At 35.8% G+C, this 15,345-nt stretch overlaps 1 protein-coding gene across 5 annotated transcripts in view; it reads right to left on the bottom strand.

Annotated features, from left to right (window-relative positions):
• Positions 1 to 1,811: 1,811 nt before the first annotated feature.
• Positions 1,812 to 15,345, bottom strand: part of RTTN (rotatin) — an 89,591-nt gene continuing 76,057 nt past the window's right edge. For all 5 annotated transcript variants that reach the window (XM_055705247.1, XM_055705246.1, XM_055705248.1 and 2 more), the window contains 7 exons: positions 12,472 to 12,549; positions 10,895 to 11,021; positions 7,935 to 8,134; positions 5,761 to 6,028; positions 4,436 to 4,539; positions 4,007 to 4,076; positions 1,812 to 2,273 (listed from right to left, as the gene is read on the bottom strand). In XM_055705247.1, the coding sequence (XP_055561222.1) occupies positions 2,191 to 2,273; positions 4,007 to 4,076; positions 4,436 to 4,539; positions 5,761 to 6,028; positions 7,935 to 8,134; positions 10,895 to 11,021; positions 12,472 to 12,549 (930 nt within the window). In that variant the 3' untranslated portion in view covers positions 1,812 to 2,190. The remainder of the gene's footprint in view (positions 2,274 to 4,006; positions 4,077 to 4,435; positions 4,540 to 5,760; positions 6,029 to 7,934; positions 8,135 to 10,894; positions 11,022 to 12,471; positions 12,550 to 15,345) is intronic.

Here is a 15,345-nt window from a genome sequence, read left to right on the forward strand (position 1 = left end):
GTTTGGTTTTCCTGAGGAGCAACACCAAACAGGAGTACTTACCTATGCCACCACTACCGCTGCTTCCCACAATTGTGAAATGTTGCAAAATGCTGAGAAAACAGCAGTTAGATCTATGCTCATTTTTGGGATAAACACAGCACTTGCACTAAGGCTTACTGTAATAACACATTTATTATCAATTTGTCCAGAATTTTCAATATGAATAATTTCTTCAAGAAATTACACAGTTTCATAAAATAGAAATGTTTAATTAAAAAAAATCCAGTTCTTCTATGTTCTTACTATATTGTACTTGCAGTTAATGAAGTCATTCAACTACATAGCCCTATTTCACCTCACTAGATCCATGTGTATTTCTGTACTCTGAAAGAGCTCTTATCATCCTTGCTGAGTGGTTACTTCCATTGGAATTGATCTAGCATTGAGTGCTCTCACTTTTTGTGTCTCTGAAAAAGAAAGCAAACTGGCAATCTGCATTTTGACTTACAACCTGATTTATGAAAGAAATTATTGCAGTTTAGTATGCTGAAACGTAAGTCTCTGAAGAGACTTGGCACTTGTTAGTCTGAGGGGAAGAGACCCCTCGACCAAGCCCACACAGTGACAGCTGCCTGCTGTCAAGTGCTCTCCTGCCCTGCAGCTCACAGTTCTGCAATACTATGGGACAAACATGACAGCACTTAACACATATTTTGCAAGTTACAATAATTACATAATGTATCAAGTGGGAAAGAGTCAGGCTCTAGTGGTCTATCATTGCTTTTTGTTTGGTGGAGGAGCAAGAGGTTAGCTGATAATAATATTTCTAGTAATAATTTAATCCAGCTACTATAAGCATCACACTTATGACAGCTGAATAATATCAAGTCACACATTATTTATAAGCATCACAAAACACACACATAAAAAAAATCCCCTTTATCAGTGGAAAATACTTTCATCACGTGGTTAGGAAAAAAAGACTAATTACAGGTAGACATGGCCTTGCCACAACTCTTTTAGAGATGGTACCCAAGTTCTGCTTTCTATTTTCTCATTTTTGTATGTCCCTGGCATAAAACAAAAATTTTATGTGTTGAGGGAAATCTAGACACCCTGCTAGATATTTCACAGGCATGTTCAGGCATCAGTGTATTTTCCTCTCAAACCCATTTAGCACAGAATACTGAAAAACTTCTGACAATAGTTACATAGCAGAGGTTCAAGGAAAATACAGGCCTGGATAACAGACTGGTTTTTTCCCCCTCAATGAAAAGATTTTAAGTGTTAAGTGTTTATAAAATGGAAGTCAACAGATTGTGCCTCAAATATTTTCTATGATGTTGTAACACAGGGGTCCTCAAACTACGGCCCGCGGGCCAGATACGGCCCCCCAGGGTCCTCAATCCAGCCCCCAGTATTTACAGAAACCACCCCCACTGCCCCCCCGCCGGGGGTTGGTGGGGGAAACCAAGCAGCCACAGTTGACTGCCTGCCACTTCATCCACGCGCCGGCCCCCTGTTTAAAAAGTTCGAGGACCCCTGTTGTAACATAAATAACTGATGCATGTACCCCATATTCTGAATAAACTGCTACGTTAAAGTAACTGTCACCTATAGTATTATCAATCAAGAGCTCCTTTTCAATTGTTAACATCTTCAAAAAATGCAGCGGTTTGAACTTAAAATTCCTTCAAAACTAAAACACGCACCTTGCTGTTCTATACCTAATAGGTCTAACACACGACTGCCAACATCTTCAGTTCTTGAACATAAGTATGCACTGTACACATCTGCAACATTACAAACTACAATCCACCACCAACAAATTATCTGAGTTAAAAAGTCCTTTATTAAGACCAATCCAAACCAGCAATTCTAATATTTTACAGTAACAATTACAATGCACAATTTTTTAAAATTATTGTCTTTTCACATCCTTTTCCTCTGTACATTTCTTCTGTGTACATACTTCACATTGTAGCATCATTATAATTTCCCATTGGGATATACAGTACATATAGTTTCAACCACAGTCCAGTTTCTTTGGTTCAAAGTGATGAACTCCTTCCACAAAGACTTCATAAATTTCTTCCATAACATACATGCTGCTGCCACAGATATGTGAATTAGAAGCGTTTTCTTTACATTTCAGGCTCCCATTGAATAAGCTGTCCAATTTCAACATGAGAAGTCATCTGATGATCATTAACAATCAAGAAGCTGCACTATATTCTCTAAGCATTTTAAATAGTAGGCATGTAGCTCATTTTCTTCTGGCTGAGGAATAGCTAAAAGGAATTAAAAACAAGATTTGAATTTCTAGTTGATTCTTAATGCAAAGTTACTTTTTTCAAAGACTGCATTGAATGCCTTGCTAGAATTCATGCAATTTTATGATCTTATAGACATTAAGTGGCAAATGGAGTACTAATATTTTATGTTGCAAAGTCTGGTTTTTCATTTTTAAAGGCTAGAATTTCACAGCTTTCCAAGCCCCCCGGCTTAGTTGTGACAGAAAGAAGTGAAAACCGCCCTTCAATTCTGCTGTGTTACAATGAGGTCATGCCTTGTTCTTCCCAAATTTCTCCTGGGGTAGGACAAAGTGGGAAATGTAAAACAACAACAGCCATATTGAAAAATTCCCCCACTTGCACTCAGAAGAACAATCTACCATTTTAGTTCAATTGCCACTGTAAAGTGATCAAAGATTTATTAGGGTAGGCTAGTTGAGAACCTTAAGGCAGGAAAATATAGATGACAGCTCCACATGACTGCAAACTGTAGCAATTACTGTTGTATAAAATTTTTCATACTCAATATTTTGATATTTAAATGTTTATTGAATCAAAAATCAATATTTCAGTCTAGGACTTTATCTTCTAAAGCAGTACATAAATACATGGGGATTAATGTTATAGGGTGCTAGTCTGTAAAAGCTGCATATTCCTACCTTACTGATTCAACATATTTTGAAAAATCTCTGATCAGTGGTAGTTATGCTGTGAAGAAAATACAAACTTGTCTATTTACTAACACACTACCAATATATGAAATGTTGCATTATGTTATGTTTAATGATTGACTTAGTAAAAGATGAGTTTGAAACAACAGTACATTGACAAAATCAACGGATTTGGGTGACAGTACAGAAGAATTATCATGAGATGTTCTAGCAACAATACATCTCCTTATTAGGATACTATAAATGTTCAGCACAGGCAGAAATTTTGTGGCACTTCTGATTGTGCAACATACCATGGGAACCTGGTATAAGCCCCCCCAGTTGATAAACCTATTTGAGTACATCTACAGAGCAATTAGAATTAGTAGGAAAACTCATTAGCTTAAAATAAGACATTTGGATGTTTTTGCAAGATCAGAGTCTTGATGTCACTAATAACCAATAAACCTATTATTAGCTACTGAAGCTCCAGCTACAGACCAGTATTTGAACATCTTTCAAAACTAATGCTCTTGAGCTGAAGATAGCAACCTTTGTATAAAGCTATTCAAATGACAGTTATGTTCAGTTACTTGAACAAAAAACTCAAGCTTTCAGAAAGTCAGTTAACTCATGGTACAGTATTTTAAGACTGGCACAATGATTTCTTCTGATCCCTTCCTTATGTGGCTGAACACAGTGAGGCTGAGCAGTATTAAGCCAAGTCAATGCTAAATGAACCATTTTTCTTGTCATTAAATTTAAGAATCAATGCAGAAGTGTACTGTGCAAAGAAAGCATCTTGGAGCAGGCACGATCAGACCTATTCTTACAGAGTAACCTTAGCAATTACCTCAGGTTTTACTTATAGTTTGTTAACCAAGAGGCATTTTTCTATATCTGTATTTTTAACATGCCTAACCATAAACCGTATTGTTACTCATGATTTTAGAGACAAAAGTATCCTTACAAAAACTTGTATCACAACAAAAAAACATTGTGATGATATAAATAGAAATGTATTAATGATCTACTTGATGGCAAAATACAGAATTGACATTACTTGGAAGCAGGACTTACTCTTCTTCGCTAACGAATAAGCCTCATCTATTCTTCTTCTTATTGATGGATTCTTCAAAGTCACTTTTGCCTGTAGCACACACAAACAAACAAAATATGACAACTTGATTTTCTCTGTCACATGTTCACTCTAAGAGCAACGTTTAGAAAATTACAATAATTTGGCAGAACATGAAATGCGGGAGTTTTAGAATTAGCATATGACTATATTATCATACAGACTGCATTTATATAAGTAGTCACAAATCACAGAAGACAAGCTGCTTCCTTACCCTGTTGTTTAACCTCTTAGCCTGTGCAGTTATACAATTAGAATAATAAAACAAAACTGCTACTGTAAACTTTATTTTTATTTACTGAAAGGTTACTGTATTGTTTACAGCATAGAAGTAACATTACAGGCTTTTCAAGTATTTCTCAACTACTAACCTTCTGATAGTTGTGAAGCAAAGCCCAAAGTGAAGCTGCTCCTATTCTCTGAACAGCATGACAGTCACTTTCCAAACAGGCAGACAGTACTGCAATGGCTTTATCTAATGAGAAAAATAAAATAAAAAATGCAGCTAGAAAAAGTCATCAAAATCACACAAATATATTTGCACGTCTCAGTATTTTGATGCTTGGAGTACACTTATTTCCATGACAAGTATCGGTACGGCAGAGGAATTACAGAAACTTTATAATCAGATTTCTTAAATTGAAATATGCTCATGAGATCAGTAGACTACATCGAAAGAAGTGTTAGAAAGTATATAGCAAAACAAAACCAAGCAGTGCTAAAAAATTAAGCCCTCAGTAATAAAACATGAATGTTACATACAGTCATCAGCTATGCATAGGGACTGAGTAAGGCATGAAACTGTTTTATAACTCCCAACAGCCACAATTAAAAGCCACATCAGGATGGAAATTAAGACGCTTCTATTTTCCTTAGTAGATGATTTGTAACCAATGAGAAATATTTGCCACCTTACTGTAGATGCCTTCATTTCCTAGCCTTGCTCTGAAGCCAGACTCTTCAAGTTTGCTTGTTCACTTCATAATAAAAATTCACAGATTATGTAACTGAATAACGTACGCTTAATTAAGGCAGCAAATCAGCAGGAAAAAAATAAAAGTATGGTCACTGGAAAACCTGCTGAGAACTTACAAGAGACAGGAGCATGCTCTCTGCAATAAAATGGGGGAAAGAAACATGCCTTTTACAAAGAACTGAGAAAAAGGTTCTGTGCATGTTGTTACATCAAATATACGTGCCATGATTATAACTCTATCATTATCATGAACATTTTCCACACATGAAAAGACAAAATTCTTTGTCTTAATACCCATGACTTGCAGGAGATAAGGTTTTGTTCAACTGAAAGATAGGAACTTCAGTTATTTCAAAGTGACTGACTCAAAGAATCCTTCAACACCACCACACACTCCCACCAGAAGAAATACTATCTGTTGGAGAAACTGCAAAAATCCTTTCATTCACAATGTGTTACTATATTCAAATGATCAGACTCACAATAAATTTTGATTTTTTCAAAAACTATTTGCTTTTCCTTTTGCTATATATTATTTTCATTTCTTTTCTGCCAAAATATGTGTTCGGTAATTACTTCTATGAAAATAATTTTTTATAAAATTGTTTTTCTAAATAACAATATTGAGTTCTTGGTCAGTAACCCAAACTGTAATGAAAATATTCTAGAAGACACCATATTCTCAGACTACAATAGCTTGTATACCCTTTAGATACTTACCATTAGCTAATACCTTTGGTTTATTAGTTGGACTAAAACATATGTTATGTAGAATAAGAAGTGCTAGATGTTGGCTGCTCTTGTGTTTGTATTTACACATTTCCACGATCTGATCTAAAAAGCCATTTATCTTCATGATCATCTGCTGTCCATCTTCTCCAAAAGATACGTTCAGTAGCAGCTTTAGCCAAAGAGTAGACGCATTACCAGAATTTTTATGACTTCCTTTTGGTAATGAGAGAGACAAAAAGTTCTGCAGGAAGTTACTCTGTCAGAAGGGAGAAAATGGATATTAGAATTTATAGTATTCCATGGTTTGTTCACTGCTGTTTGACTTTCCAATCTGCATACTTGATCAAAAACTAGCACTAAATGTTTAATTTACGTATTTCAGGGAACCCATTGTTAGTCAAGGATTTTTTGAAAGAATTACATATGAAAAAGAATCCCCATCTTGGTTAAAACATTAATATGGTAAATACATTTTCTTCTGTAATAACTTATGCTGTGTAGATACATAAAAGTTGACTCAACACAATATATTTCTTTAAAGGCCAATTCCCATGACTTCATAAGCTTTTTGCTTTGCATTTAGTGTTTCTGCCCCAAAAAAAGCTAGAAACAGTTTAAATGAATCAATGCACTACTTACTAGTGTATTATTGATTCCTTATTTGTTATGGCTTGTGTTATTAGCAAATGTTAAAGGTATCATAGAATCATAGAACACTGCAAGTTGGAAGGGACTCACAATGATCTAAATTGTACCACCACCACCCCCTTCACTGACAGCAATAGTGACGCCCTCTATTTTTGTAAGCTTTGAAGAAAAAGATCTGTGTGTTGTTACGGCATACACCACTGCTTCCCAGTCTCAGGGTTTGCCTCCACTTTAAGGATATTCTGAGCAGGTGAAAATCTATTCCCCAGTTGCAAGGGGTATATCTCCCATATGTTATGTTCTAACATAACATTCCTATGATGAAAAAAGTCCTTGACTAAATATTCCCAACCTCACCAACCTTCGACAAGTCATACAGGCATCTGGACAAAAGCAAAAGATCCAGCATACAAACTCTGTTGTGGTTTTCTTCACATTAGTATAATATTGGTAATTTAATTTTCACAGATGGAATTAATAATTCAGCATTGCTTACACTTAAGAAAGAGCTCAGGAGAAAGAATGAAGACTATCACATTAAAGTGAAACTCTGAAGACAGCAAAAGCCAAAACAATTCTCAGAACAGAACAGCCATAGGAAAGATCTCAAAGTCTTATTTTCTATCAAAAAGATTGATTATCAGCAATTTTGTAACTCTTATGACCAGATTTTACAGAATTAGCACCACTAAAGTTTTGTATCTCCCCCTGCCTTTTCTAACAGCTAATTAGGTTCAAGCATAAAATATTGTTAATGCAAATTGAAACAAATTGTTGTAATTAATAAACTACTATAAAAGATGCTAAAAACAAACACACTTTTAAATTTATGATTTGTTAGCTAGTTTTATCATGTCATCGCTGTAGCTGATTTTCTACATGGTTTGACTTCTTGTTTCAAGGTGTTGAATTTATTTAAATGATCAAAGTTAAATTTAAAAAAGATTTTTTCAAAGAACGTTTGATAAAATAGAGCAAGGACCATTCAATATATAAATTAAGAAGGGAAAAGACAGTACTTACATTCATATAATAAGGATATATTTGTATCTAACAGCCAGTTACTCACATAAAGGACACCTTCTCTAAAACTATAACTTTAATAAAGGTTATGTTTCACACAGTATACCTAAAGATTTATACAACATTTAATTTCTTGTTTACTCACATGCAGTTTGTTCTACTGTATGCTTACTTTCATGATCCACTAGTGATTGTTATCAACATACATAGGTATTAAAAATTTTACACCCCACTGAAACTGAGAAGTTATACAAGCTCTAGCAAAAATTGTGCCATTCCATATGCTGTTTCTGTCCAGAACATGAATATGACCAAATTACACACTGCAATTTGGGAACAATAACAGAACTAACTAAGAAGACACAATGGTTTTGATTCGCACAGAAGCATCTCTATGTGATCACAGGACACTCCATATTGAAATATGAAGGGTTATTAAAAAGGAAAAAGCATCCATCACATTCCTAAAATCAAGAATATTATTTACTTACCTTTTGAATAATGCCCCTACAGTCATGAGACAGAGCAAGGTTAGAAAGAAGACAAAAGACCACCTGCTGAACTGGGCTGTTATCATTTGACACTTGGGAAGCCAATTTCAAGATGCTATGCATTAATGAATTGCCAGATGCACTTCGTGCAGATGGAAGTGATAATTGTCCACCACTGGCCCAACAAAGTGAAGCACAACCTTGAAGAAATAAAACATTTATCATAGACTGCTCTTCCTATTGATTTTATTTTTTTTATGTATATGTACATTTGTCCTAACAGCTCAAAGACTGAAACGGGACTTTTGAAAAGATTGGGCTTTTTTTTCTTTGAACCACAGTGAAGTCAATGGGACATACTTTGAATAGAAACAGGCCTGAAAGTGGCAGTTTACTGGAATAGGCGTCTACTGTTCTAGAATCCAGGAGGCAATTCTGTTAAAGAGAAGCCATTGCTCTGTGTCAGAAAGCCTCCTTGAAAAACAGAACCCTATCTACAGCATTATACAATTATTTGGCATCAGAATCTGAATGAACCCTCTGAATCTCAGAAAAAGACCTCTCTCTCTACACCTCTCTACACCTCTCTACACCTCTCTACACCTCTCTACACCTCTCTACACCTCTCTACACCTCTCTACACCTCTCTACACCTCTCTACACCTCTCTACACCTCTCTACACCTCTCTACACCTCTCTACACCTCTCTACACCTCTCTACACCTCTCTACACCTCTCTACACCTCTCTACACCTCTCTACACCTCTCTACACCTCTCTAGGTTTAATAAGTTTCTTAAAACATCTTTCTGAGAAATAAAAGTGCTGTCTGCATCTGTCATTAACCTTCTACCACAGTAGCAGGCAAAATCCTATGCTACAGAGCTACAAGCTCAGATTAATAGAATCACAGAATCATAAATCGTTTAGGTTGGAAAAGACCTGTAAGATCAAGTCCAACTGCTAATCTAGCACTGTCAAGTCCACACCAAACCATGCCACCAAGTGCCACGTCTATACAACATCTTTTAAATACCTCCAGGGATGGCGATTCAACCACTTCCCTGGGCAGCCTGTTCCAATGCTTGACCGCCCTTTCAGTGAAGAAATTTTTCTTAATATCTAATCTAAACCTCTCCTGGCACAACTTGAAGCCATTTCTTCTTGTCCTATCACTAGTTACTTGGGAAAACCGACTGACACCCACCTTGTTACAATCTCCTTTCAGGTAGTTGTATAGAGAGATAAGATCCCTCCTGAGTCTCCTCTTCTCCAGGCTAAACAACCCCAGTTCCCTCAGCTGCTCCTCATAACACTCGTACTCTAGACTGTTCACAGGCTTCACTGCCCTCCTCTGGACACGCTCCAGCACCTCAATGTCCCTCTTGAAGTGAGGGGCTCAAAACTGAACACAGTATTTGAGATGCAATCTCACCAGCATCAAGTCCCGATCTTCCAGCTCAGGGGCTGGGTACCTGGAGAACTGGTCTTCCTATTAAAGACTGAGGCTAAGGCGGCATTAAGTACCTCAGCTTCTTCCTCATACTTTGTCACTATGTTTTCCCCACATCCAATAGAGGATGGAGATTCTCCTTAGCCCTTCTTTTGTTGCTAATGTGATGATAGCAACATTTTTATTGTCTTTATGGCAGTAGCCTGATCAAGTTCTAGTTTTCTCCCTGCATAACCTCAGGACATCCTTGTGCTCCAGTGGCAGGGAACAACGAAGTCCCCAACATGATGATTGTGCACAAATATGCTTATATACCTTTTTATGTAGTGGCATTTGCCATCTGCAACAACAGTTAACTTCTTACATGGCAAAAGTAAATAAAAATGAGACTGTTCATAACAGTTAAAAACATCTACATGCATTTCTTTGACTACACTAAGGGGAAGTAGTTAACCAGTTCAGAGTAGGTAAGTTTGTGTCACCTCATAAGCCAACTATTCTGAACAGAAAGAAAAAACATCATCAGTATAAAACTACTTGCCCTTAATTAGCAAGAAAAATAAAACCGCAGCCTAGAGTCACTCAGAGTTATGAAACAAGAAAGTCCATCAGAACTTCAGCTGGATTTCCACTACATCACAGGACATGACATTTAAATTTTATATCCTGTGGTTGACTAATACATATTTGAACTTTCTCCATCCCATATTAAAAAATGTTTATGAAAAAAAGCATTGCAAGGTCATTTAAGGTCTGGAGACATTAACTTAAAAATAGGGTTAAAAAAAGCTCAGAGACTGTTCAGTTAATATATTTTAACCAGGCTAACTCTTTCATGGTATCTTGACAGGGAGAAATCAACAGATACTTATCTGTCTCTTCAAGCCATCAGCAAGTCATTACATGAGTCAATAACCAGGATATGGAATAAGACAAAAAGAACAGGCTTCTAGTAGTGGGGATAATTACTTATTAATGGAAACAAAAGGTTTCCTCAAATGAAGAAGACAATTCTTACGAAAAATACACAAATACAAGCTGCTGAGCTCAATGCATAAATAAATGAAAGAAATTTAATCAAGAATTAAATTAAGATTCTTGAATATTTCAGAATCAGAATGTTCTCAATAAGGGCTGAAGTACAAACTACATAAAGTACTGATACACTGTTCTCTGTGAGAGAATTCCTAGAGTAGTATTTCTACAGTATACTACTGAGTTTGGTAGGACTTTCATGTAACCTTCAAACATAACAATTTGAATTAAATGTTATTTAATCCTTTAATACAACTGTACTCTTGCTAAATCCAACAGACTGAAATAGGATCTGAACAAAAGTCTTCTTAAATATGTTAAAATCAAAACTCTTGATAGCTTTGATGGACCAGTGCTTTGACACTTTCTTGTTATGGTAGTAATAAACATTCTTTTCCCTTTATTATGCTTTTCTGCATTAATAATTCTGGTCAAATATTTTGATGTATTACATCACAGAGTGACTCTCATACCTGCAGGATAGTTTGCAGTGTAGACACAAAGCAAATGCAGAGCTATTTGCATTGAGGAGTCATCTATCAAAAACCATGGCCACAATGAATGAAGAACAGGAACAAGATGAGCTTTGAGTGCTGCCACCTGCAAGAACACGACAAAGAATTTGAAGTACTATACTATGAAGTACTTTCAAAATGAAGTATAAATAGAGTAAGAAAAGCATGCCTTAATCTTATTGTGTCCCATTACTTTGCTTTAAAAGATTGTATGGAAAGAACTGACACCCTTATTTGAACACTAATGAATTTAACACTATTCCAGTCAAAACCAGCACAAGTTTTAATTACTGAGACACATGCAAAAAAATTAAAGATTTATTCATTTCAATTGTGATTGTTCAAGAGCTCCCTATTCTAAGGTTTTATTCTACTCCAACTAAACTACTTACTGGAACTCAAAAAGCATGGAAATAGAAAGGTGCAGTTCTACAGAGCAAATGATAAAAAAACCTTGTTATCAATAACAACCTCCTTTCTCCTCCAAGCAACTGACTCTGCAGACCCCTGATCAAAATAAGAAAAATATACCACAATAAACCTATCTGAGATTATGACACAACCAAGTTATAGGGACCTTACAGATAACCAGATAGCCCATAATTTACATGGTGTTTTGTACACAAAAATGATGCTAAAACATGCCCTCAATAGGGGTATCTTCTGGTAGGTCTGTAAATCTAGTGGTTCCACCAATGCATTTGCACAAGTTGTATCAAAATGCCAAGATAAATTAAACTCTGAAAGAGAAAATGGAAATAAATATGTGAAAGATAGCAATACAAAAAAGGAAAAGTCGTGATCAGAAAGAAAGAATACAGGGGGGAAAAATGAAAAAAGTAATGTAGTATTTTCCCAATGCAAAAAACAGGTAGGCAGAAGAACTGAGGTAGAAAAAAAAATTCTTTTCTTTTTTTCTGTGCTTTTGAATGTGAAATGAAAAGAATAAATTTGAAACAAAACCCTGAGAAAGAAAAATTGTGCAAAAAAAATCAAGATGGAAACAAAATTGTGCCTTGCAGGATTAGCGTAATTTAACTTAGACAAAGAAAAGTAAATGGCAAATTACTATTTAGGGATTTGGGTCTTTTTTTGTTGGTGGGTTTTTTGGTTTTTTTTGTCTTTCAAAAAAAGAAAAGAAAAAAAAAGAGAGCAGAATAAACTACTTCCCAAGATATGAACTTCACCTCTTACGTGTCTTTCTTGTGGCCCTACACTTTTCTCTACATCCATTTTTTACATTATATGCTTTGAAAACTGGAATTATTGATTTAAGCAAAGGAGAAGTGGGTATAAAGTATGACAGTCATCTGAGACCTTTGGGAGATGATGTTTCAATAAGAACACCGAGTTCCTAATGCATGTCTGAAATATTCTTAGGAGGTGGGAATAATAATGAGATTTGAAGTATTTCTTGCCATTAATATCAAACTTAAAATTTAGCAAGCTTGAAAATAATTTCAAAGTAGAAAAAACCCACAATCTTCATTCACTAACTGAATGCGTTCATATTATTTCAGTATAAGAATACTTACTTTGCATTCTTCATTTTGAAGGAGGCAGTTTCTGAGGAGCTGCATAGAACACCTTAACTGCTTGATAAGGTTATCCTCCTATCCAGAGAAAAATATTTGAAGACCATCAACATAAGACCAGAATTAATTCTGTACAAGGAAGAAAGAGATTTCAAAGGAGAGGTGCAAATCTAAGGCATCAACATTTGGGTCACATCTCTTCAGCAGAGTTTCTTTCTGATTTCAGCTAGGATTCATCTCAGCTAGATTCAACCATGTATACTAAAGACACTTAAAAGAAGTTACTTGGAGTCATCCTCACCCCTCATAACCCCACAGATGCCATTTCTAGGGGCACTGATCTGGCCAAATACAGAGATCTGTAATGTAGAGCTCCATTTCTCTTACAACTAATGAAGAGTGGGTGAGAACACTATTTGCTCCTTCCATCCTACAGCAAACTTCTAAAAACAAGTCAAACAAATGACTCCCTAGAGGCACTTGTTTTTATTCCTTTGATAAAAACAAGGATAAACTAGCTTTTGTCTTGCAGATCTCTACATTTGGTCAGACCAATCCATCCTTGTATTCCTAGTGTCTTAGCTCCCCGTCCTTAATAATAAAATAGTCTCCAATCTGATACAAATATTACAAAGATAAATACAGACCTTTGGACAGTGAGGCACTATACTAAGATTCAAGTATACAAGTAAACAAAAGATCCATCTTCATGATAGTGCTGTGACACTAAAAGGCTAATGATGGCTGACCTAACTTCTATAAGGCTGACATACTAAACCACTTTTGAAAGATGATCAGATTCCAATAAGCTTGTTCACCACAGCAGACTATTCCTGTTTTATCAAGCATAAAGGAACTAAAATATAAAATAGGATTCACGCTTAAATCTCAGACAAGGGGAAGCAAAAATGCTCACTTATGTAACATATCACGTACAGTTGATGACATTTAGAGATGAAGTAAAAGTCTATCTAAAAAAAGTTAATGAAAGTCAGGTGCGGTAGATTAAAAGAAACATACAAGCCATCATTACAAATATGGTTTATGACTTGCTTGCCTCTTTTTTAGCTAAATAAAGTGCCAACTCTAAGATGTTCCTTCAAGAACTTACATATGTATTAATTTGCTTAATACAAATAGCACCAAATCCTATAAAATGCCACAAGCTACAACTTATATTTAATATGTTAACTTCTAGGAGGTCGAAAAAGTTATAGAGTGTGCTGATGGCACTGTTCGTATGTATTTATTTGTTTTAGCATATCTTGATTTTTACTAAGATCTTATTTTGAGGGGAGTTTTTGAAAGCTTGGTAACCTGTAAATACTCTTCATGCCCTTTGTTAGCATCACAGTAATTATTGTGAAAAAAAAGAAATATCAGGCAAAATATTTCAGTTGCCCTGAGAATGAAGCCAAGTCAAACACTTATTTCCCAGCAGTTAAAAGAAAGAGAAAAAGAAAAGAAGCTCCAACAACTTCACCTTGACAGCTGTGCCTCGGAAGTGGGATGAGGGGCAGTTTTGTGAACCATCAGCTAAATCTAACTATGAAAGCAATGTCTCAGTTTCTCTCACATGAAACTAGATTGCCGGTAGCTAGTTATGAACCACATAGAATGAACAGCCTGCTTACATATGATGTAGCAACTACCATCGCAGCTCAACAAGGAAATCTGCCAAAAATTCTTTTGCAATTCTCTTTCAAAGTACTCTTAATTAAACATAAACAAGTCTTCCTGAACTTTCTCAGAGGCTCCTTCAATTTTTTTCAAGTTTTAAATTCCCTCTACAGTTAGCAGAGGAGCAAATGTCCCCCAGAGCTTCCCCCTTCTCAACCCAAGAAATAAAGACCAAGCTGACTTGAACCTTACTGGACATACCCAGGGCAGGACACCTTTCACCCTCTACCCCTTGAAGAAGGGATAATAAATGTGTTTAGGAGATCAAAAAAAAATATCGTAGCCTTCAAACGTTGGGGTCAACCTCAAATTCTTTTAAGCACCCACTGCTATAAAACACAGTTCCATACTCTCACAAATCAAGGCTAATGTCTGTGCCAAAGCCTCAAAGAACTCAAACAATGCAGAAGTATCCTGCAGAAAGATGTTTTCTGCAATTTCTGCTTTACGCGGGAGCAGACAAGGTATAAAACTTGACAGCAAATATTATTTTCAGTATTTTAATAATTCTTTAGGTTAAAGTGGTAGAAAACAAGCAGAATGCAACAAAAACTCTTATTAAACTGTTGTATGATGGTGAGAATTAATCTATGTCTAGTTATGGTAAGGAAAAAAGTAAAAAAAAGAACAAAACCAAAACACCACACTGACAAGAAATTAAAGCCAGGGACAATTGAGTCTGATGACAAAAAAACAAGATGTCCAGACCAAGTACACAGGAGGACAGAAGATGAATCAGAAATGGAAGCCAGATCACGTGAGACAGTAAAGAATACAAAATAATGACATATGTGCAAGCAAACTGGAATTGGTTTTGAAGTGGGAGGGAGATTGACTAGTACAGGACTAAATAAAAACAAAGTGGCTAGCACTGGCTGAACGACACTGAGAAAGAAAATCTGAGAAACAGAAAAATTATTATAGTGGAAACAAGATGGGAAAAATTAGACTGATCGGATAGGACCATGAAGTCAAGGTTGAAAGTCCAACTATGTTTGAAAATAATATAGTACTCTTAGATACTGTTGTAGGCTAAATAAGTATCAGAACTTGTGAGCACTGACAGGTGACAAATGGATGAACATGTATGCGCGTGAATGTTTGAAACGAAACTTTTGAGCTCTCAGAAGTCCGCTAGTTGCTGTCTTCAACCAGAATGGGCTAGTTGCTAATTCTGATAACCTGGACTAAAAG

This window comes from Falco cherrug, chromosome 3 (genome assembly GCF_023634085.1).
Source record: "Falco cherrug isolate bFalChe1 chromosome 3, bFalChe1.pri, whole genome shotgun sequence".
In the NCBI taxonomy this organism is placed as follows: Eukaryota; Metazoa; Chordata; class Aves; order Falconiformes; family Falconidae; genus Falco; species Falco cherrug.